This window comes from Camelus dromedarius, chromosome 4 (assembly GCF_036321535.1).
Source record: "Camelus dromedarius isolate mCamDro1 chromosome 4, mCamDro1.pat, whole genome shotgun sequence".
Lineage (NCBI taxonomy): Eukaryota > Metazoa > Chordata > Mammalia > Artiodactyla > Camelidae > Camelus > Camelus dromedarius.
Genome location: NC_087439.1, coordinates 54,337,892 through 54,363,615, shown reverse-complemented (window position 1 = coordinate 54,363,615; position 25,724 = coordinate 54,337,892). Strand labels below are relative to the sequence as shown.

At 35.8% G+C, this 25,724-nt stretch overlaps 1 protein-coding gene across 1 annotated transcript in view; it reads right to left on the bottom strand.

Moving 5' to 3' along the window:
• PPP1R1C (protein phosphatase 1 regulatory inhibitor subunit 1C) overlaps nucleotides 1-24,832 on the bottom strand; it is a 106,215-nt gene extending 81,383 nt beyond the window's left edge. The window contains exons 1-2 of the mRNA XM_064484959.1: nucleotides 24,731-24,832; nucleotides 23,032-23,092 (exon numbers count right to left, since the gene is read on the bottom strand). Of these exons, the coding sequence (XP_064341029.1) occupies nucleotides 23,032-23,092; nucleotides 24,731-24,811 (142 nt within the window). The 5' untranslated portion in view covers nucleotides 24,812-24,832. The remainder of the gene's footprint in view (nucleotides 1-23,031; nucleotides 23,093-24,730) is intronic.
• Nucleotides 24,833-25,724: the final 892 nt, after the last annotated feature.

The window sequence follows — 25,724 nt, the reverse complement described above, 5'->3', positions numbered from 1 at the left end:
GCTGATGTTACAGAGATGTATCTGTTAAACCACTGCCTACTTTGAAGTAAACTTCACCAAATTAGTTATTAAGCTTGGTTTCAGTTCAGGGATTTCTGTTTCTGTCTTGTTGATTTGATAAACCTCTATCTGATCGCCAGAGCTTATTTCAATGCTGTTTAATGAGACTACATGATATTCACAATTATTAAAAACTCTGTGGTTAAGAGTACAGTGTTTGTAGTCAGACAGATCGGAGTTCAAATCCCAGCTCTGCCACTGATTTGTCATATAGTATCTGCCACATTACTTAATCTCTCTGAACTCATTTCCTCATCCAGAAATGGGGAAAGGAGCTGTAAGTAAAACCTGAAAGAGACACATTACCATACTCCGTAATGAACCTGCTACCAAGTATTTTGGAGCCCCACTAACAGGTTAATACCAAGGAAAGAGAGACACATTGTTGACTAAACAAAGCATAATGCCATTGACTTACTCAAATTCAGGGCTGAAGTTGGCCACAAACTGAAAAAAAGATGTGCCTGATGGTTGAAACATGTCAAAGTAGTAACAGCTGTGCCCATGGAGCAATAAAAACAATGAGAAATGGTGCACTTGTGATACATCACCCAAGGGATCCAAGAAAATATTTGATTAGGGAAAATATTTGCACAGGGCTGGAGGGCCCATTAGTAGGTAATGGCTACCACACAAGGGAATTTCAGAATTGTTACAAATAAGATCATAGCTATATCCATAGGTTGGCAAGACTTAGGAAAATTCAAGCTGTATCTGTGATGATATAAACCTTAACTCTAGTAAAGAATCTCATTTTTCAATAGAGTCTATCATTTGGTTTTGAAGTTGGGTTTTTCCCTCGATCACCCGTACCTGGAGTCCTGCTTTAGTCTCTTAGCTTTCTCAGCTCATACCCATCCAGGCAATCAATGATTCAGCCAATCAACTGATTCATTTTTCTCAATGCCTCACAGAGTTTTCTTTTATAATCCATTACCCTGCCATCCTCTAGTTTGGATCCTTATCACTCATTCCTAGACCATCCCACTGCTCTCCCAACTGACCTTCCTGCCATCCCTCGTTCCATACTGCATACTCAGGGCTGAGTTTTATTTCATCACATCATGCTCTAGCTCATGCAATGCCAATAACTTCCACTTGGCAAGACAAATGCAGAATTACTCCTCTTAGCTCCTCCACATACGGCCTCCCACAGACCTAAATTCTCATTGGTCTCCTGTATTAACCATCTACTTCAGTCTGATTGGCCTCCATGATTCTACCTCCAAGATTTTCCACAAGCTATGCCTGAAATAAAACTCCAACTCCTCCATAAAGTCAATTCTACAAACATCAGTCTTCTGAGAGTTCTCACTCCTCTGACCTCTTAGAGCATTTACAGTTGACATCATTCATTCAATAATGAATTATCTTCTGTCTTACTGTAACTCCTTTCTGTTGTTTCTCTACTAACTGTTCTAATTTCCTTGTCTTGTTTCCTAAAACTATACTGTAAGCTCACAAATCAGATTCTTGCGATCTATTTTATCTAGCATATATAACATAAAAGCTGGTCTCAGTAATTACATTCTCAATATTTTTATTTTGGCTTAATTTAGATAGATTCTTATAACCAAGAGCTGTACAGTACAAGCCATTTTTTCACATTGTTGCCATTTTTTAAACTATTTAAGAAAATAGGATCACAAAGATAAAATTTGAGGGAAATCAATTGATTAGTCTGATGGACATGAAGTCTCAAAAAAACTTGAACTATAACCATGTTCTTTTAACTGACAATCTAAAATAATGACCATTTATCAATATAAACAGTAAACTGTTTTACAATGCAACACAAAAAAAAAACATGATTTTTTTCCTCTGACTTCCCAGATATCTAGACTTTTAGTGTCACACATCTATTTTGAAACTACAAAGGGATCGCACTATGATAGTTTTGGTGAAAACAATGTGCTCTGTAATAAACTACTGTTAAATGCATGGAGGTAAGTGAGTGTATTCTGCCAAATAAAACATACATGATACGTTTTGACTTTCTTCTCTTATTTGACAGAACACAAGTTCACAGAAACTTTCATACTGGAGACAAGAACTTAGTGATTAATGACTCCTTCTCCCACTAGTTCCCACGGGAAAGTGTGTTCTGAAAGAATGGGGACTTTGATTTCTTCACTGCTTCAGGAACATGTAACTGATGCTCAAAGCCTATGAATTTATTGAAAACAATGAGCAAATGAAAAATTATTTCAGTTATTTTAACATTAACATTCTCATGTGTAAGTGCAGCGCTAGACTTTGTGAAGAACAGATGCAAAGATGAACAAAACATAAAACTTTTTCAGAAGTTTACAATCAAGTTGAATTAACTGACGTCTGGTCTAGTCATGAGATTTCAATGATGGAAAGAACTTTATCCTCATTCTAACATTACTCAGTTTTCATTTGTATGAATATCTAAAGCCGTATGAGCAAAAACAGTGAGTAAGGAGAAATTAGCATACATAATTTTATGATCTATAATACAAAAACTAGGGTGCAATGAGGAAAATATTCTGATAGCACTGCTTTCAGCAATATGAAAAGGTAACTCGATGATGGTTATAGAGTCAAAATATATAGTTCTGTCAGAGATTCAAAAATACATTGGTACAATTATGTTTAAAGAATTTCTACAATGGCATATTTACTCTGCATTATGTAACTTTCTTTCGTTTTTGTACAAAAGTTCTTTCTTTCCACTTATGTCTAAAAAGGACATTCACTAAGAAGTGCTCCAATGAAGCAACAAGCAATCTTCACTTTAGGAAACTACCTTGGACACTTGGAAACCTCCACCCAGGCCCTTAGTTTTCTTTTTCTTTTTTTTCAGTTGCCTTTTTCTCTTTTTTTCCAGCTTTATTAAAGTACAATTGACAAATAACATTTCTTTACTCCCACCCTTCCTTCCCGGGAATATGAGCAATGATGTGCACGCACATGCATGCGTGCGCGCGCACACACACACACGAACTTTTTATCCTTGATGCCAGATATTCAAAGGTTTTGCTCTCTCTTCTGTCTGACTTTGGTCATACCTCAAATAACAAACTTCCAATACTTCCTCACACTTACCTAGCATCTAAACCCTAGCTAGACCCTGATTTGTACTTAGCCTTGATTCCAAAGCCCACACTGGTCTCATCTGTTCAAGGAGAATAGATAGGACACCCCTTTTTTATAGGTGAGCAAACCAAATGCCTAGAAAGCTTTGTCAGCCTGCTAAGTAAGCACCACAGTAAACTGGAAACAGACCTAGACCAGAACTTGATTAGCTGTTTTGTTTACAAAATATAAAATATTAACTCCAAAATGTATTGACATATCTTGATTACATATATTTATATATGTACATATACATACATATTTGTACATACTTGTATGTATATGTACATTATTTGTACATATATATCTACATATGCAAATATATTTTACATATATGTGCTCCCAGAAATGTAGCTTTCTTAATCAGTTTATTACTTTATAGCTAAATTCATACTAAATGAATAAGTAAATAACCTAAAGACGTGGTTGGTCCACTCAGAACATTAACCTTTATTGGAAATTTATAAAATCTGTTGGCCTACCAAGTATTTGGCAAAGACTTCAAAGATGGCTAAACCCATTCAAATATGGGTAAACTATATACTATCATGTATTTGTGATGACAAGGAAAAATTTGTTTTGGATCGTGGATGAAAGTGAGATTAAAACTTTAGTTTTATAATTGGAAATTTGGCTATGAATCATATAAACTTAATATTTAGGGCCTAGCCTATAAAACGACACAAAAGTTAAACAGATGTCTAACTACTTTAAAGTAGTTAATAGAAAGATAAGTGCAATTAACCATATAATCAGAAACCCAGATACTTACAGTTAATTATCAGAAGCAAAGAAGAAATTAGATACTTAATCTGATGAAATGATGCCTGTGGTTTTAAGATGCTAGAATGTTAACATGTTTTAGCTATAAAGAATAATTTTCAGTTTCTCCTTCAAATATGTATATATAAGCATTTCTTTAAAAATACTAAATCAATCAAACTTTATGTTTAAAATGAAAAGAAAAATGCAAACCATATATCTGAGGAGTTAATATCCAAAACATATAAAGAACTCATGCAACTCAATAGCAAAAAGATAACCCAAATTTAAAAATGTGCAAACCTGAATAGACATTTCTCCAAAGAAGATACCAAAGGCCAACGGGTACATGAAAAAATGTTCAACATTACTAGTCATTAAGGAAATGTAAATTAAAACCCGTATGAGATATCACTTCACACCTATTAGAATGGCCATTATCAAAAGATAAGTGGTAACAAATGCTGGTGTAGATGTGGAGAAGAGAATCATTGTACACTGCTGGTGGGATTGTAAATTGGTGCAGTCACTATGGAAAACAACATGGAGAATCCTCAAAAAATTAAAAATGGAACCACCATATCATCCAGCAAACCCATTTCTGGGAATATATCCAAAGGTAATAAGAACACTAACTCAAAAAGATACCTGCACCCCCATGTTCATAGCAGTATTATTTACAGTAGCCAAGACATAGAAACCACCTAAGTGTCCACGGACGGACAAATGGATAAAGAAGTTTTGAGATAAATAGAAATGTGAAATCTTAAATGTGAAATCTAAAATTTTTTTTTAAATAGACAAAACAGAAAAGGAAAGGACACTAACATTTCATTAATAAATTACCATGTGCCAATAACTGTGTGATTTCATTTAACCCTTATTTTATATGCACATAAAATGAACAGTCCCTGTACTATTTTCCAGATAAAGAAACTGGGTTTCAAGAAAATTTTGTCATGTTTATAGGATCCCTTAACTGCTAAGTGGTAAAACTGAAATCCAAGTCCACATCTTACTCTAAAGCCCTTATGCTTTGCCCTACTACCTTCAAAGGTAGACTTTATCACAAAGGGTTTTTTTCTAAGTTTTCCTTGATTAAAAACCATCAAGAATTATAATAAAAGCATTTTTTAGAAACAGTGCACCTACCTAATTGTAAAATGTGAGAGATGAGAGTGTCCTTTGAAACAGAGTCTGTCCCTCTTTAACGATGTGCCTTTCCAAAAGTGCAGGCAGCGACTTGGAGGGGCCAATCCAACATTGTATCAACCTTATTATAATGCATCATAGCTCACACTAAATATTGTTTGTTTATAACTATATTCTTTGAGTTGCAAATTACTAGCTGACATATGTTATAGACATTTATGCAAATGCATTGATAAATATTTTGAAATACACTTAAGTCCACTTAACATTTTCAGGCCCTACATTTTTCACTAGATCCAGATAAAATTCATACTTCCCAGGAAATATGTGTTTATTGACTAATGGGGGAAAAATATTACTGAAAAAAGAAAGACAAAGTGCCTTACTAAGATTACTTGGTTAGTGGAAGTCAGGATAAGATCTCCTACTGTCTAGGTTTTGTTGTTGTTGTTGTTTAAATTTCACCATCATCTTGTGCTTCGGTGTGGTGTTATTCTCAAAAGCATAGAATTCTATACAAAGCATATGTACAAGGCAGATTTGGGGGTCTATGTTCAAGTGATCCTCATTTCTCTCCTATGAAACTCAGGCTTTGAGTGGCATTTTAATTGGATATTAAATGGCATTCAGAATTGAAAGGAAATGTAGCTAAGGCATTAGTAGTATTAGTATTGTCTTGGTTTTTTTCTAAAATAAATAAGCCATAACATGCATAGGATAATGGAATATCTTGAGTAGTCAGTTACGCAGTGTGTTAGAGTATCTATGTAGATAGACTGTGTGTGTGTGTGTGTGTGTGTGTGTATGTGTATGTGTGTGTGTAAATCCAACAGTAACTATAAAATTGTTAAATTTCAATACAGGGAAAGAATTAAAAGCTAGATCATATGGCTAGATCATGGCAGACTGGAAATTAAAATCCAGATTTCCTGACTCCTAGCACACAGGGTATCATGGGGCTTTTTTATTTATTTTTAATTTTTCCCATGCTGCTGCTGCATAAATAAGGTAACGAAAAGCAAACAATTTCTATAGATAGAACATAGTGGTATTGGCAATAACATAACCAGTATTTCTTTTAAACAAGGAAATTCCTACCCTGCAACCTCATTTTGAAGACCAACATGGTAAGTTCTCTGAAAAGCGTTGACAAGCAGTGAGAAGCCCGGTTAACCAGTTCACATCCTGATTCTGCAATGCTTCTTCAGTCCGTGGTTTTTGCTTTGATCATTGTTCAACACTTTAAGCTTACTGCTTTTTTGTAATACCTCAAATATTTCAATAATGGCTCAAGTGCAGGGTTGGGTTTTAACTTCTTTGTGTTTCACTCACAATGGCACATGGCTGCATGGACATGCTTCAACACATCTACCTTACAAGAGGAAACTGCTTAAAACTCAAGGCCACTGTTAATAAAAGAAAAGATGTGACAGAAAAGATGCCAGGAAATTTTAAAGACAATTTGTAATTGTGTTCAAAATTGTAACCACACTCAAAAATAACATTTATCCTTCAGTCCTGAGACCCAGTAGGTGTCACCAACAGATGTGGACAAACTGGCTAAAGGACCACTTTAAGTCTTCTTATCGTACCAGTGCTCTAAACCATTTGTACAGATCTGATTAACTTGAAATCCACCTTTAGTCTCTCTCATCTAATCCTTACTTTCTGACTAAGAAATTAAAAGACAGTGTTTTTTAAGAGTCTTCAGAATGGTCCAGTGAAGATCAAAGTAAATGTCTTTAACCTTTCGTCACCAAAGCCTTACTTCCAAATATCATGGTTTTTATTTTGTTTAGTAAAATTCTAGGCAATAAAGCAGATATTAGACCAAGTTTCCTTTCATTGATTTTTAAATTGCCATTTCCTTAATTTCAACCAGTGGTCTTTGTGGACATTTCCTTCCCCAGTTAATAAAATCACCATCAGACGTAACCAACAAGTGCAATGATTAGATTGACAAGATTTCCAATTGAAGAAGGGAAAGAGCACATACTCTTTTGGCTCTAATACTGACATGCTAAAATGCCAAACATTTTCATTCATTATTTTCGTCTTTAAAACAACTCAATGAGGTAGATACTGTTAATTACATTTTGTATGTGAGCAGACTGAAACTCAGAGAGGATGAGTGACTTGCTTAAAGTCACAGAACTAATAGGTGGCAGAGTTGGGATTCAGGCCAAAGTCTCTCTGGCTCCAAGGGTTACATCTTTTGATTATACCACACTTCTAGAAATACAATTTTTCTAAGATTGAGGTAGAAAGGACTGAGAATAAGAAAATGACAAAGTAGGTAGTGTAGTCAAGCATTTATTTGAGTCTTGAAAATAATGGCATAAATAATAGAAATGATGGAAAATATGTGGACTTATATGAGGTATAGCAAATACACTTAGTTACAGACTGGAACAGTTTGCTGCTTCTAAATTTACAAGTCTTTAAAACTTCCAAGATCCATACTTAGATAACTTGTTCAGCCACACATGCTCTCTTTGCTAAATATTGAAAATGAGAAATATATAAAAGTCATCAAAGAAGAATTTAAGATTTTGCTCCAGTTGGACTTTGAACATAAATGGATGTATTGAACATACAGCTGAGGGTTAGCTATTCCTTGGAGCTCATACATGCAAAACAGTCATCAGAGCTAGGGTAACACCCATGCCCCAGATTGTCTGCAGCAGGTTAGTGACTCAGCAGATAAGTAGATGTGAGTAGCTAATCGTAATTGCTTGGCTAATGATGTATGTGTTTAATTGGAGATCTTTAATGATTAAGAGCAATTACTGTTTTTCAGGTAGTTATACTGTGCCTAGAGTAGATATTATTGCCAACATTATTAAGGTAATAATTACTAGGTAAACATTTCCTTTTTTAAGCACATCGTGCTTACTCTTAAAAGGCTCCAGAAAATTAGTTTTTAATACCAGTGGCTCCATTATTGAGACATTACTTCCAGGAACGTTATGAATATTTCATATGGAATTTGAAGGAGAGCTCTCTATTTTATCCACTGTATCCAAAGTAATGTGTTCCATTCGGAACTCATCACCTTGCCCCACTCCTCTCCAAATGTGCTCTTCCTTTTTAGGAAAGGCTCTAGCATCTATAGCCTTAACTTCAACTTCCTTGTATCACCATCTGCCCCTCTACCATCCAATTAATCAAGTCCACTTACTTTCCATGCTCTCAGACCTTCTCCTTCCTATTCATTCCTTATCTACAGTCACAGGGACCTTTTAGAATAACATTTGAGCATGTGTGCTCTCCAGCTTAAAACCATTTAGTGGTTCCTATTCCTAACCATAACTCCTTTAAAAACGTTTGCAGTGTCCCCCAACATGGTACCTGCCTAATCTCCATACCTATCCAATGCCACTCCATGCTGCATCTTACTGGACTCCTCTCAGTTCCTCGAATCTGCAATGCCTTGCCTTATTTCTGAGACTTTGTTCTTGTTTTCCCCTTTGTCTTGAATAGTGTCCCCCTGCTTTTTCCTTCAGGTTTCAGCACAAACTTCCCTTCTCCATTAAGCCATTGCTGACCAAGTTATGTGCTCTGACTGTGTATTTCTAAGTATCCTACATTTCTGCCACACACACCCTATCACCTTTCACTGTGAATCCGTACCCTTACTACATACTGTGGCATATGTATATATGTATATGGCACTGGCCTATAGTAGGGGTTTAATAACTAACTGTTAAATGAGTGAAATTTGGGTACTATGCTGAAAATATGAGGAGGGAGCAGAGTGATGAGATTTCTGAAAACTGTATCATAATTATAATCATTAATGTGAGCATATAGGATTAACAGATACAAATTACTATACATAAAATAGGTAAGCAACAAGGATTTACTATGTAGCACAGGCAACTATATTCGATATCTTGTAATAGCCTATATGGAAAAGAATATATATATATTTGTATATTTGAATATATATATACATATTTATATATCTGAATCAGTTTGCCGTACACCTAAAACAAACACAGTATTGTAAATCAACTTTATTTTGATTAAAAAAAAGATAAATGTAACTGAAAAGTTTAGTTAAGAGAGAATGGAGGGTACGTCTGTCCCTAAACATATGAAGGGTTCTCCGTTGGAAGAAGTATTACACTTCTCTGAAATTCTTTAAAAGAACGTACCAAGATCAATAGTTGAAAAATCTGAGGAGGATATTTCAACTAGATAGAAGGCAAAACTTTTCTAACAATCAGAGCTGACCAATCATAACCACAATGCTTCAAAAAGAGGTAAACTCATCACTGGAAGTGGTTGAGTGGAATCTGACCAATCATCAGTTGGAATTCCCAGAGCAAGCAATCCTGCGTAGGGTTGAGGCCAAAATAGAACCAGTACCATGGCTTTTACCAATTTTACTGCCTGTTTCCTTTGCTTAACAAAAATAATCCTTTTCAAACAAAATTAATGAAAGAGGATGGTTTTAGTGGAAGGTAAGGTGGCTACTGAGCATTCTTTTTTTCCATGATTATTCCATTTTCCATTGATTACTCTCATATCAAGTCCAGTAAGTTTCACTTTCAGAAAAGAAAAAAAAGGCGAATCAACAAAAATTACAGAGGTTGACTGCTAAGTTTGTTAGGTTAGAGATGTCACAAAACTGAATTAATATCCAACTGTAGTGAATGTGGGAAACATGAATTTAAGTCACCACCTGGCTGCACTCTAATCAGTACTAGTTTTTTTAGCTCTGAGCTGCTAAGAGCTAAATTTCTGATAAATGTCCACGACCAGAAATGAATGAAATTAAATAGAGCTGAGCATCTTTTAAAAATGCAAGTATTTAGTAAAATAGGGTAGTGGTAAGGGCATTCTAAGTAGGAAACATTTTCTACTCAAAGATTTAAGGTGGAAATCATTAGAGGACAAGTAACCAGTCTGGTCAGAGACCCAGGTTCAGGCCAGGCCTGGGAACAAAGTCGAGTTGGAGAGTTTGGCTCAACTCAGATTGTCAAGGATCTTGGGTATCAGGCTGAGGAAACTAAGTGTTATTCCTGTTCCCTAGGGAGCAGAGAGTGAGCAAATGCAGGGAAATAAAAGAGTACTATTTGGAAAAGATGAGACAAGAATGTGTACAATAGGTCTCAAATATAAGCACAAATTACAGAGGTCTTTATCACAGTAGTCTAAAATATTGACAGTTTGTATGTCTTTAAATTTCTGATGTGTTGACAGTTGTCAGAATGTTATTAACCACCACCCTCCTTGCCAAAGGAAGCTCCTTGCTAATTGCTTGGCTAAGGGAAAAAATACAGATCAATCTTGTCCCAATAAGATGACTGATGGCAGATTTTGGGGGATTTGTTTTTTTGTTTGTTTGTTTTTTTACCATGGATCTGCATGGTACACCTTACAGTAAAAGAAGGTGAAAATTACAATGTGCAGATATTTGGAGTGATCTAATAAACAGATTTTTTTTTTTATCTATGCTTCCAATTACCTAATGTTTGGTGGCAATTGGTATGAGTATTTCTATATTTGTAATTTGGCTTTGGCGTGTTTAAAGCATGTAAATCAGTCTAGATCATGAAGCATATTACTAAACAGGGTTAAAAGCCAATATTTTATTTTTTAGTTTTTTGAAATATCATTTTGGTGCTTTTTTTGTCCTTGTAATTTTTTTCTGCATCAAAACATTGAACCAAAATTATTTATAAAAAGCAAAATTCAAGTACTTTACTTTAAGAATAAGGAATCTTATTCATTATTACATAATAATTGCATTAATAAAAATACAAATCTGATGACTTACATAAAAATATTTTAAATTGTTTTTTTGTTTGTTTTATCTTGTTTTGTCTCAGTTTTCATATATTTCTTAGAGTGTAAGATCTGGAATAGGAAATCATCTTCTATTTCTTCTCAATTTATTTTGTGTCAAAGTTTCATGTTTATTTCATATCTAAGAAAGCTATTTTCTCATAAGAAGTTTGATGTTAAGGCCTTTCAGATTTTTCACTAAAGTGAGATGTAGGCTTATAGTTATAAAAACAGTGAGATGGATTCCAAATTCTAGCTGCTACACAGAAAAATTTAATATTAAAAGGGCAAAAAAATCTCAATAGAAAGTGGATTATGGTATGTCTGGAAAAACTGCCGAGAAGAATATCAAACTAAGTTAGAAAGGAGGAAATGGAATTGATGTGTGTAATGAGCTCATTTTGATGTAATATGTCAGCAGTAGCCCATAATGATAGAGATGTTAATAAGTACCCAGATAACAGGAATACAGAAAATACAGTCTTATCTGACTCAGTCAGAAAATAATAAAGCAGCTGGAATGCTGCAATGTGAAACAAAATATAGATATGCTTGCAAATAATTCACTGGGGCCAAAGTAAGTTGTTTCTATGGTTTCCTTGCATAAAAAGTGAGGGAAAGAAAGAATAAGGAAGAATAAGGTACAAGGTCCACTCTAAAATTATTTTTCTTGCAGTTATTAAGTTTCACTTATGTACAAATCTTACAAACCAATCAAATGGATTTTTCAGTGAAGTTGTGTAATTTCAAATGCTTTTGGTAAGTTATGAACTGTTTGCTTTTCTGTATTGACTACAGGTTTCCCAACAGTTTATTGCTAAAGAAAAGGAAATCGTTTAAGAAAAATTACTGGGTAAAATGTTTATTTTACAATTGGAAGAAAATGAAAACACCTAGCCCTTCTTTATCTGGCCGCCTATGCTAGTGTAGAAGGAAAGTATCGCAGAGACTGCTGCTGTTTGATGGTATTGAACTGAACTCCTGAACACCTATGTTGTTGTAAGAAAGCAGCCAAACTGATTATATAGTCAGCTTTCCGCCATCACCATTTTACTGACTTTTTAAAATTAGCTTTAAATAATTTAAAGACAGCCAAAGAATAAAGTTAGTTATTAGGCAAAACATACTCAGACTTTAAATTGTCCTGTGAAAGGTAAAAAGTCCCCCCAAATAATCACTACATGAAATTGTCAACGTGTCCACAGTCACTGGTTGCCTGTGGTGCTTAATTCAAAGCATGTATATAGTAAAACCAGCTCAAGTCCTTTATTACTAAAACTTATTCTTGCTGAGATGGTTCCAAAAATAACGTTCATCCTGTGCATTTTGCTGCAAAGGCCACTTTAAGTTACTCCCATAAATATTTAATGTAAGAGCCCATGACACTCCAATGGGTCATCCTCTGTAGGTCCTTGTGAGGTGTAAGGATGGGGGTAAGCCCTATGAGATAATCAGGTTAGTTTGAGGTGAACCATTTTAGCTCAGTCTTCTTGACATTTTACTTCACTGACATGCGATGGTGAGTGGGTTTCTTGAAAACATTTTAAGTCATTGGGGCACGTGGGCAGGACTTAGTGTCCCTGAAGGGAGAGTGGATTATCCTTAGAGTGTTTTGGAAAGCAAGTCCAGTTTGAGTTTGTCCTGCTCGATCTGAAATCTCTGCCCAGATGGAAAAGGTATTTTCAACAGGAGGGGACCTATGGCAAACAAGCAAAGTTCCTGTTCAGCCTTCAAGCCCTCTGCCAAAAATAAAGGAAATAGGAATGATAAAGCAGTAATGTTAACTGTGATCTAACACAGTTGTTTTCCCTTCTTCTGTTCATTTCTCTCCTTTAATTAAATCTCAGCTTTAGTACAATTATCAACAATTTGTGTAATAAAGATTCTATAGACTATGGAGGAAATAACTGACTTATTTAAAGCAAGAAATGGGAATAATGCAGATTATGGTGAAATGTGAGCTTGTCACAAGACAACTTCACATGCCTTATCATAGCTAATTAAAAACTAGGACAGGTAAATTATAGGATGCAAATTAGAACTCAAAACAGGCCAATTCTGAAAAGTGAAGTTGCCCTAGTCAAGCAGCCATTATATAATTAAGTGTGCCCAAAGCCCCTCACACCAACCAGAGTGGAGAAAGAACAAATCTACCGTACATCATGTTGCTAGCATACCTCATCTTGCTTGATTCCAGCAGCAAAACCAGTGTTGGAGTTACCATAATCTGTGCTTCATGCAACTGGAAACTAAGACTCAGAAAGTCATGGTCATGCCATGATTTGATTCTAAATCATGCCATGTTCACTGATCCTGAGGTTAGAGATCTTAGTTCTACACAAAACCACCTCCCAGTGGTAAAGCTATGGAAAGCCAGTTTAGAAGTTACTGTATTATTTTGGACTAAAACAGGAAGTGTCTGAAACTAAGCAGAGGCAATAAAAATACAGTGAGATAGATACAGCCTGTACAAAAACATCTGCAGAAGAGCCACTGATAGAGTTAAGGAGCAAGGGAGAGAGGGAGGAGTCAGAGGCGATTCCAAGACTGTGTGGCTCAGTGATTAGAAGAATGGAGATACCATCAACAGAAATGTTTAGGTCAGGAGTTTAAATGTTGCTTTAAAGTTGGTTGACACCTGTCAGCTACACATTAACTTTCGGGTGGTAGCAGGAGGAGCTCACTTTCCTGATCTATTTATAATCCTTCTCCCTGTATTCATGAGTCATGAAAATGGGCACAGGAAACCTACCCAAATGAGAGGATAGTCCTAAAGTAACAAAACTCAATAAATGTAACTTATTTTTAAAAATATTCTTCTGATTAAAAAATAACTTAATAAATCTCACCATTTGAACTATACCAGTAATTTCAATGTTTTTTACTCATGGGTTTTCAAATAATGTGATTATTTTTTGATTTCTGGTTTTTAAATTCAAAGGGTTAGAAATTTAAACAATAATTACTAGGTTTATTCCATTTGTAACCTGAATTCACAAAGCTTTTCTAGATACTTTGATAGGTCCTGGCCTTTTTAAAGTCACATCACTTAGTGGATAGATTTGATTATATGGATAAATAGCTGTTTTTACATATAGTTGGGTATTTGGCTTATATATGCATGTGTTTGTGCATGTAAATGTCTGTGTATGTGTTTTCTAATAGTCTGTTCTTCAACAGACAGGGAAAAAAAGCAGAAAATAATGTTATATCATTGAGACAAATTATTCTAAAAATTGGATTCAAAAATAACTGTTGTTCTCATTCTTCCATTTTGTGCTTTCAGTTCTATTTTTACAAGCAGGTCAATATGTATTTATATGTAAAGAGTGTGATTATGAAAATTCTTTCCCATAATGATGGAAAATTGTTCCCAGAGAATGAAACAACAACAAAAACCAGAAAGAAAGATTGCAGATTTCCTTGCTTTTCTTAGCTCTCTCAGTACTTTTTCCTCAGCATTATTGCCAAGGTCGAACTGTAATTGTATTCTAACCAGACTGTCAATATATAACCAGATGATGCAGATTTTGGAAACTTATTTCACAAATAGCCTTGTTAAGCACTATAATTATCACTCTATAAAATTACTCTAAGTGCCACAAAGTCATTGAGTTAAATTCAAAGATAATCCTTTACCCACAGCACAGAAAAGACTCGTAGGTTTAACATTTCCCAGCATGTGCTAGGGGCCCCTGAAATGCTAAGGAAGATGCGAAGTGTGGAGAAGGCAATGACAGCACACAGCCTGGGAGGGAGGAGGTGAATTCTGAGGTCCCCAATCATTGCAGCTGAGACATTTGCTCTAGAACCTTCCTCTCTCTCCTCCTCAGGCTTTCTAGGATCCAGGTAGACTGCTTTTCTGAAGTGTCTGGACAATGAGTTACATCTGGTCAGAGTACCGGTGTTTCAGTACACCTCGCTACCCTTCATAGCATCCTACACAAGCCCAGGCACGCATCCACGTACCTCTCTAGGCCCTATGCAGGCATTTCAGCTTAAGCCCTTGGTAAATTCTGCCACCAAATTGTGTCTGGAATTGCTGGAACAACATCAGATCACTACTTGGTCAAAATCATGACTAGAAAATGATGAGAGAAAGGGCAGAAAATCCTAAAGCTTGAAGGCTTGCTCCTGAGCATTTCTAAACTTAATAACCCTTCTCTGCTAATTACATAGCTTGGCTAGATTTTTTTGTTAGAGGTTTGGTAATTTACTATTCTCTTTGAATATAACTATGAACTAGAAACAAAAAGGAAGAGCTGTTAGTAACTTTTTCAATCTTAAATTTGAAACTGAATGTGCCCATACGCTCCCCAGGACCACTGATGAGGATGTTGTCTGTGTGCATTATTATACAGACACGAAAAATGCACATCTGTCTATTCAATGGATGCATAATGGCCTTCTTTCTAATGAATGTATTTTATATTTAGCAAAATTTGGTAGTGTTGAAAAACAAGCACTTCAGAGCCAGTGGAACCTGACTTCCTCACTTAATGGACTTTAGGACGATAAACCACCTGTTCTTGGGGATAACACAGGCAGTAAGCAGCCACCAGAGAACCAGATCCAGGCCTGAGTGATTCCAGTACCTCTACTCCTGAGTACTACATGCCTGTCTCCCCAACATAATAGTTGCCATTTATCAAGAATCTGGTCTTTGTACCATACTTTACAACATTAACCTAATCCCCCAAAATGTCCTGTGGTCAATGTTTCTGTACTGAATTGAAATATATTTTGTATTTTGCCACATGCTGTTGATTTTACAACCAATATACATATGTCAAATAATATGCCTCAGTTAGGTTTCTCCATGAGGTAAGGGATGATGACTTACTTATTTTATCCCCTAGAGCAGTTAACACTGTGCCTTAACCAGAATAAGTGCCCAGAAAGTTTGATGGATTGCCATTGGATTTGAGAAGTGATTTTTTTATCCACTTAAAGTTAATAGCCCATAGGCATCTAATATCTACTCTACTAGATATTCACGCTACTAGTGTGAGTAGATATATCTACTCTACTAGCTTGGAATAAATAGTAAAATTTTAGCTCTGATGACAATGCTAAAATGCTGAAAGCCAAAGGATCGAAACAAGTCATATGAATGTTTTATAGAATAGTGGGCTTGATAAGTAAACGTCTCTATGTCTTGGCCAGAATTAATCGTATCATGATCTGAGCAGTTGGGATTTCCATTATTAGAGCTGTATCCTGGTTCATCCAGATGTATTATTCTCTATTATCTAGACCATATGTTACTTGAAGATTTAGAAAAAGGACTCAATAAATACTTATTGAATTGAATTGAATCTATAAACCAATAAATACCTTCAAGAGTTGGAGGTGGGAAAAGAGCATTGGAATAACAAAACCAGACAATAAATCAGATCAAGCAAGGAGAAATTTTGAAATTTAAATGAGTCTCTTGCTGCAATTTAAATAAGATAAACTGGAAACGATGGCGACTGGTTTACACAAATGAGTCAGTCTAAACTAAGTCTTAAGAGCTGGCAAAGGAACCAAAAGAAGAAACCAAAGAAAGAAAGCTTAACCAGAATATAGCACAGGAATGGCGTATGGAAGGAAGTGAGAGCAAATGGAATGGAATCAAATGTGAACAATCAAATGAGAGTTTAATAGATGTTGGTAAAGAATTTTTATACACCATATTCAATCTTCTTTCTTTTCACATACTATTAGGACATGAAGTGCATTTTTGGTAAAATACAAATCTGCCACAAAGATCTTTTGCTTGCAATAGTATATATAATTAATAGACATATTAATATATACTTTTATAGACATCAGGAGCATGCTTACTTTTTTAAAATTCTAAAGGAGTCATATTTCATGAAAATGATGTTTGTAAACCAGACATGGTTAGTTGAATAAATACCACAGTATAAGATCCGTAACAGTTCCGTAATTATGTATTCTTACCCTGGTGAATCAGGAGGTATGGTACATCTTTTCTCTTATCAAGAACTACTGCCTCATGGGGACACTGTTTGACACTGACCAGTGCAGTCGGGATTGGAAAAGAACTGGGCCATCTTCTGATAAGAAATGCAGGTTTTAGGAAAACTCAGCTTTGTCAGCACAGATATGATGATGTAGGGGGACTGCATGTCTTCAGTATCTACTTGGTTGCAGATACTGTGCTGTGCAGTTTCTTACACCTTGATAATCCTGTTTCAGAAAGGAGGGAACTGAGACCACAGTCAAGTACACACCCAGTGTCTCACCGCCAGAAACTGGCAAAGCTGCAATTCAAACCAGAGCCTTTCTGCAGGGTGGTGGGCATATCTCAGTGGTAAAGTGTGTGCTTAGCATGCACGAGGTCCTGGGTTCAATCCCCAGTACCTCTACTAAGCAAAAAAAAAAAAACAAAAACAAAAACAAAAAAACAACTTTTTTTAAGCCTTACTCCAAAGCCAGAGCTTTATCTACCACAAACTCTGCCTTTCTACATCATGCCAAAGCACCTTAGGGTTATTTTCACCTGCTATATTTCCCACAAGTAGGAAAACAGACCAAGAAAAATAAAGTAAATTGACCCTACCACCATTCTGTCATATTTGACTAAGTTATTTCCAATTAAAATAAACATAAAATGTGAGCAGTATATGCTGTTATTCAAGATGAGCAAAAGTAGTAATCTTGCTGAAATAAAGTAACACTATTTCATAGTTTTATGATTTGCCCTTTCATTTTTCTTCCATTTAACTTGAAGATTACAGTAGTCCTTTGAACACTTAAAGTACAGCCAACCTTGGCATGACCGAAAACTGGAACCTCATCTTTGTCTTACAATTGTTTCTATTGATTGGGCTACTTGGCTGCACAGACTGAATAGTATGGGAAAATAAGTCAGTCAATTGTACAGTACATGAACCTCTGAAAGCCACATGAGTCCCTTGTCTTTAAATCATTTAGCATGGCTTGGCATTCTATAACTCATAGAAATAAATGCTGAAGAGAGAAAAATAGGCTTTTCTGACAGTTCTTAGAAATTAACACCAGTTAACCCTGGAATAGTCTTCAAACATTGGACCTTCTTTGTTTTATACTATCATTAATACTGAGAAGGTGAAATATGTTGAACAATCAACAGTGGTTGTGGATCAGAATAAATTGCAACCATCTTCCCAAAGAACATGAAAAAGCAGAATGAAAAAAGCTCTATGGACTATGGGTCCAGAACAATTTTTACTTAAATACATTTGATTGGAGGTCCCTGGATGTGACAGGTCCTCCAGGTCTGAGGCTGAAAATTCCAGTAAAATCCTCAGTGTGATTCCTGGAGCTTACATTCAAGGTACTCATTGCTTTTTGACCACACATCATTCATTTTGTAAAATAGAGGTTCTCCATGAAAAGAGATTGTGTGCATACGAATGCCCTAACATTAGAAATAAATCTCCACTTTAACTTGATGATACTGCAAAACCTCCCATCATCGGAAATCTGAGTCCAGCAATATTCTCTAGCTGTCATCCATTGTCTCAGGACTTTTAAATCCAGAGCCTTAAAAATCTTATTCCTGTCAGAGTCCTAAAATGCAAGCCTCATTTAGAAAGTCACATGGTACCTCCAGAAAGAACTGTGGCTTCTTTTTCAGTGTATGGAGCCAAAAAGCCCAATCAATTGGAAATCCCAGTACTCTTTGCTGACTAGTCTTACTCTCAAGGTTGAAAGGAGATAGTGCAAAATTTAATTCGTATGTCTCATATTAACTAATTTTTAGGAGCATTACCCATGTGAGAAAATGCTTTTGTTTTTATTCCTCGTTTCTAAGACTATTTGGAGCTAAACGTGTCAAAGTGAAAGTCAATCTCCCCAAATTTGGCTGTGATAGAAAGTTCAATAAATACCCCCATTTTACATTGTGTTTCTGGTCCCACTTTTTAGATGTACAGCGAGCTTTTAAATGATGCCAAAGCTCCTGGGTACTTACCAAATCTTCACTAAGCTCCTGGCCTCTCACAGTTCACTCATGTTTAGTTGGCATCAGGTCCATTAAAATTAATTATAACCATAATGTCTCTGCGTAACAGTAAGTGGGAAAGAATGGACACCACAAACTTTAATATTCAGAAGGCCTGATCTGGGCCGGCTTTCACCGGAGACTATGTCCAGCTCTGGGCTCCAAAGGCCGAGAGACAGGGAGAATTTGGATAGAGTTCATTAAGGCCTTACTGGGGATTGGAAATATTCAATCCAGAAAAGAAAATAATGAAGAGTTGCTTTATGTATTTAAAAATGTGAGTAAGTAAACTTTTATTGACAAGAGTGAAATGAAGAGTGATTTTAGAATAAAGTGGGACATTACTCAAGTTTGGCATAAGAAACTGTGTAACACCTACAATTACTGGCTCCAGAATTAAAAACTAGGTGTAACTATGGATTCTTCTTTATAAAATGAAACAAGTCTCAGGGACTTGGGTTGATTTATGTATTTTTCATGAAGATGTGTGGTTAGATTAGGTATTTTCTGGAGTTGTTTTTCAGTTCTAGGTTTCTGATAGCTAAATGTACAGGCTTCTCGTAAGTTCCCTAAAGTCAAGTAATGTTTAAGTAAATCTAGAAGTGTGATTAAATAAATTGAAAGAGTGGCACTGCCATTTATTTCTAAATAGAAAATATTTATATGTAGTCATCCTTTGAAGTAAAAATGTAAGAACCAAACCAGTTAACTACATATTATTCAAGAGGAAAAGCAAACAGTACAAGAATACAGAATGAGGCTCTTACTGCGTGACCTAGGAGAGCTTACCACAAACAGGCACTTAATCAGAAGATGAACTGAACATACAGAAAGATAAGCAGTTTGCTGTAAGGTCAGTCACATTGGTAGCCCTAGAAAACATTTGAAAAAAGATGAAATTTGTCTTTGATGCTCCTCTACCCCCACATCTCCAGCTTCTAGTATTTTTTTTACTGCCGTTGGCTGTTTAGAGTCATTTCTAGAAAACGCATAATCTCTGCCTCCTCCACCATAAGGACATACCCTTTACTATTAAATTTTTTCAGGAATGACGCCTTCAATTCAAAAGTTTTAGTCCTGTGTCCCATTATTTTGAGTTAGATTGATTAATCTCCTCCAGAAGAGGATATATCCTTAACAATGATGCTTCTCCTGCTGAGAATTCTAGGCCTTTGGTTAGAAAGGAACTGATGTGACACTTTGTTGCCCTTGGAACCCTAGCAGTTAGGTGCCCACCTCATCTATGTGTTGACCATTAAGATGAGCTGGCAAACAAACAATCTGGGTTTACATGCTAAAATATCTTTCTATTCTATTTCCGCTCTATCAGATATAAACAGAATACTTACGTATTTCTAAATCTTAAATGAAATCACTCTTTCAAATATACTTTTATAACTATTTCTGTAACTCCTGAAAAGATTTTTTTTAAAGTCAGCATGTCTGATTCATTTAACAGTGATTACAATCTACTGACCTCATAATATAAATTGGAAGGGTTTGTTAATTATGTCTCTGTAATGGAAAATTTAATTTTCTTTGCTCCATTAATTGACAATAAAGATTTGCAGGGATTTCAATTTTAAACCAGCATTAATGACAGGTGATTCCAAGAATACTCATATGTGTCCTGGGCAATTTCAATAAATTAAGGAGGTTTATTTATTTACCAGGATTTAAAGCTGCACCCAATTTTTATTTGTCAAAGAACACACTGCTTTTGAGGGCTAGAAGCAGCAATTGCCTTAAAAAGGTCATTTAACACTTAGATTTGTTGTTGTTTTTGCTGCTGTTGTTATTTGTATTGTTTCATCTGGTAATGTTCAGATAATATTTGCAAAATTTATCATTTGAAAAAAATTGTTGGATAGGGGAGAAATATGTAGTACAGATGAAATTATGAAGATTCTATTCTTCTTGTTTTTTCTTAAATCTTAAATAATCATATGCAAAGGTTGTATTCCGGAACACATCAGCTAATGACACCTAATATTCCTCACACTTTTGCAATTTTTAAGGGATATTCACATTAACTCTTTCAGTCATTACAACAATCCTGTGAAGTAGAAAGGATGGACCTTATAAGCTCTGTTTTATAGGTAAGAGAATAAAGCTGGAAGATGTGTCTTTAACACAAGACCCCATGGCTAATAAAGACAGAAGTTCAGGGTTGGTTTGGTGTGGTGGTGGCCATACACATTGCTGTACTCAGCCAAAGGCTGATCAGTTCCTTGTAAACTATTCTAGTTCCTAAAAGAGGATGAAGATGGAGGGAGATGGCTTTACTAAAATGACATAGTTTTCTGTGAAGTGCTATTTGCATCTAAGTTTTCTCCAGTGATGCTTCTAAACAGAGGATGGAGTTGATAAGGGAAATAGGACACTGACATCTAGTGATTAGGAGGTCTGGTAAGAAAAGGTTTCCAGAGAAAATCTAAATTTGGTTCACAGGGAAATTTAAATGTAATTTCTAATCTACTTACCTAAATGGTCTAGACAGAAACTTTATTAAAGTTTAGCTTATTGATAGGGCCTGAATATCTGGTCACATTTATGGAGCCTTCACTGTGTAATGCAAACTGAAATTTGCAGGCCAGCATCCTGCCCTAAGAAATGCATGGGCTTTATAATTAGAATATGTAATCTGTCACTTTGAGTGGAATAATTTCTCCAAAAATCTCTTCACTTCTCCGATATTCACTTCTCCCATCTGTAAATGGCACATGTTTGGCATTTAAGAAACAATAGTAGTTACTATTTTGGAGGCTCAAGTGAGAGCCACACAGGTCACTTAACATGGCTTCACTTCAAACAGTAACAATGCCTGCAGAACCCTGAAAGCTGCTCTTTAGTAGACAGGACCCTAGAAATCAAATTGGGCAACACTTTTCAAGGTTAGCATAGAGAGATCAGTTCTAGGACATTGCGGAGAAGTTGGCCACTATAAGCAAAGGCAGTGATGGAAAATTGCTATAAAATTGCCTCCAATCTGGGAAGATTTCCTTATTATGTTTATCTACTTGTATTTATTTGTAAACTGTAAGTGCATACCATTTGCACCTCTTATTCAACTAAATATAAGTAAGTTAATATTTATTGAGATAACATATTTGAAAATGATTTTAAAATGCTATAGCACTTTAAAGATACAAAATCAAATTATAATTCTTTGTTTTCAGCAGGGATAAATCTGCTTATTTGTTTCCCATCAATTGAACACCTTCCTGTATTTGGGCTCAATGATGAAAATTCTACTGGAATTTTACGTTCTTATCTTATGTGTGTTTCCCTAATTAGAAAGTAATCTGAAAAAGTCAAAGGCAGTTTTGCCCTGGGGTTCTTAAAACAAATCATTCACTACAACTGTGCTTAGACTCACTCTGTTTCTACTATTCAAACTCCTTTTGTCCACCTTGTTATTTATACCTGCAAAAAGTTCAACATCAAGTCCTGCCTGGATGCAAATTAATGCCATGACCTTTTCTGTCTTACTTGTATTTCTAGAAACAGCACTTAAATGTGAGATTAAAATCACTCCTATTCAATAAGTAAATAATGACTATGAATTGCAGATCATAGTCTTTTATCAGACATAGTAATGCAGCTTTACTTTTTACAGGAAGTGGAGAATAAAACCTCAACAAATGGATACACCCCTTTAGAATGGCTTTCAAATGGGCAGTGCTGAAAATTGATCTGGTTACTTGTCAATTGCATTATTCAGAGATGATATCAGCAGCAAAGCTGTAGCCAATGCTGGTTCATTGCCCACCCCTTGACAACCTTTGATAAATAAAAAGCCTACTCTGTAAAGATATCTAGAGCTGTAATTTGAGCTATGAAACCTAAGTGAACAATTTTCCACCAGGCTCACTAACAAGCACTAAACCAGATTGTATACAAACACCTGAACACATGGCAGCGAAGGCTAACAAAACCTTTCATAGCCTGTCATCACCAAGTGAGTCATTCGAGAGGAAAAGCAGCCAGTTGGCTGAGACAGTTTTCATAATATCTGTTTCTGATTTTGCTTACGATCCATTTTGCAGACTAGTTTGTTAGATTGTTGCTAATTGAAATCTTTTGGCAATGGCATGCTCTTTGGTGTTCTTCAGACAATTCTGTTCTGTTCCATCAGCACATAAGACATCATGCTTCTTTACCTGGGGGGTTGTGTTCATTGAGAATCACAAGTGATGCTGGTGTAGGTCTCCTTTTCCTGATCTGCAAACAACAAAGGCCCAGCTAAGGTCAGCGAGAGTCAGACTCCAGGTTTCTCAACGGCTTGCAAAGCTGTCCTATCCTCATCTTTTTCCAACATACAAAAGTAAATTTCTGGAGAGCACAGAGTAGGTACTCATTAATTTTATTTTGAATAATAGAAAGCCAGAGAGTAGAACTATCAGATATTACCTACTATATTTCCACAGAAAAGAAATAGTTGTATGTAATCAAATGACACCATTGAATATTAATATGCAGCAAAGGTACAGGGATGACTTGCTGATTTTAGTGGCTCCTTAGAGCCTTATAAATTGTTGATGCTTTCAAGATCCATTACCCTTATTTCTAAATGGAGTAAAAGAAGCTTAGAAAACTCAAATCCTAGCAGATTAAATTTAACAGTATGAGTTTTTAATTTCAATTAACATTGTAAGCTTGTCTTATTTTCTAGTATATTTAGAACAAATTAACAAAGAGTGAATATGAATCTTATGAAAGTATGTAATTCATTTAAAACTAACAAGTTTGGGGGGAGTTCCTTTATTTTAAGAGTTACAGGAGCATATTATGATTAGAATTACTAATGTATCCTGGATTTCTTAAATATATAAGTAAATTTCCAAATCAGTAGGATAGTGGATAAATTTTACCAATGACATCTTGTCCGGATAGAAGGAACGCTCCACCCAACATAGATATATGTTCAAGGTTATATTTATCTGACTGGAGTCTGGGTAAATCTGCTTCAGATTATCAAAACATCCTAGAAAGTGATGAGTCTCAGATTCAATCATTATTTTTAAGACTTTGTATATAATATTTGGAAAAGGATTCAGAGATAATTTAGGTTTTAAGAAATTAATGAATTAGGTTGACGACCCCATAAATTTCTTGGCTTTTGCCTCCCCACGGTTGTAATTTTATCACAAATGATCTTTTAAGTGGTTCCACTGAATCAAGAGTCTAAGTAAATCTGAATATGAAAGGTGATACAGTAAACCAATCTCACATGAAGGAGAGAGAAATACAGATATACAGATATAATAGACTTTAGGGAAGATGTTACAATACTATTTTTAAAATCTGAATAAAATGTTCTTTAAATTATACATATACCAATTATCCTATCTATCATTATATTACATATACTGCTTTGGATTCACAATGAAAATAATCACTGCTTTGGATTCACAATGAAAAACATTAAAATAAAATATTAAGCCTGTAATCTGAAATTATTCCACAATGTAATGCTTTCGTCATTAAATTTTGATTTTATAAAGAATAAAATAAAAGCTTGCTAATTTTGAGAATTTTTAAGTTTCTCTAAATGTTGAACTTGTTATTTTAATATGCAAATGCAAACAGATTTTGGATCCAAATCTAAATTTCTAATATAACCATTTTTCCTCAGTGGGTGCTACTTTGTATCACATGAGATGCTGCATTTTAGGCAATAGTTTCCCAGTGCAACTCAAATACAAATGCAGATGGAAAAGAAATTATTTCTCATTTACATCTCCTGGAAAGTCACAAAGTTAGGCAAATTCAAGAGGTATGGAAGCTTTCAATTAATAACAAGAATGTCAATGTATACCACTTACATACAGGCACTGGTCCCCACCCAGTTCCCCTTACCTGCTCAGCCGCTTCGGGTGCAATCTGACTCTGGAATAAAGGCACAGCAAATTGTATCTTTTTGGGACTGTTGGGCTCCATGATAATGATGAGAATTAGAGATGTGAAGGGCTCAGAAAGACTAACCCCAGGTGGTGTCTCGGATGTGTTTCCTCAGGCGTGCTCCACCCAGCTACACAGAGTGCTTTGTAATAAACAGCTGTAATTCCAGAGCGAGCAAGGGAAGATGCCGGGGTCTGAGTAGCTCCCTTCTTCAACATCCACGGTGATGCCTGGCTTGCCTGATCCCCACCAATCCCTTGGATCCTTTCAGCACAAGACAGAAAGGAACAACAAGCTAATTGTGTGCCTCTTCACTAATATACACATGCCAAGCTTTCACTCAGCAGCTAATTGAAAATGTAATGCTAGCCTTGAAGGACCTGCTGCCCTGGGATTTGAAAGAAAGGCTCTATCCACTGTACATTACTAACCGGCTGCTCAAAAGTGCAGTGTAAGCTCCCTCTGAGTATTGCAGGGATGGACCATCCATTATTGATGAGCAGAAAGCAGGAAGTTTTTAAGAGTTGGGGGCAGGGTTTGGGTATGGAATCATTTCATTTCTCTTGTAGCACCTTATAAGTCAGACACCTTTGTTACTTCACATTCAGCCACCGAATTGATGAATGGCCATGGAGGGTAAGCCGCAACCAGTGAGATCAGCTACACTGACTCTGTGAGATCTGGTTAGGTAGAACTGATCACGAGAGGCAGAGCATCTGTGGGGTGGTGAGGACAACATTGCCCCCGAGGCGGAGCCGATCTCAGTTCAAATTCCATCTCTACCATTAACAAGTTCTGTGGCCTCAGGTAAATCAGAGGCGATGTCTAGGCACCCCTACCTTCCTTAGAAAAGCAAGGGGTTCGGACTTGATGACCTTTAAGTTCCTATTCTGTTCCAACATTCTGTAATCATAGTTCACAGTTTTCATTCGAGTGGAAAGTATTGGAAAGC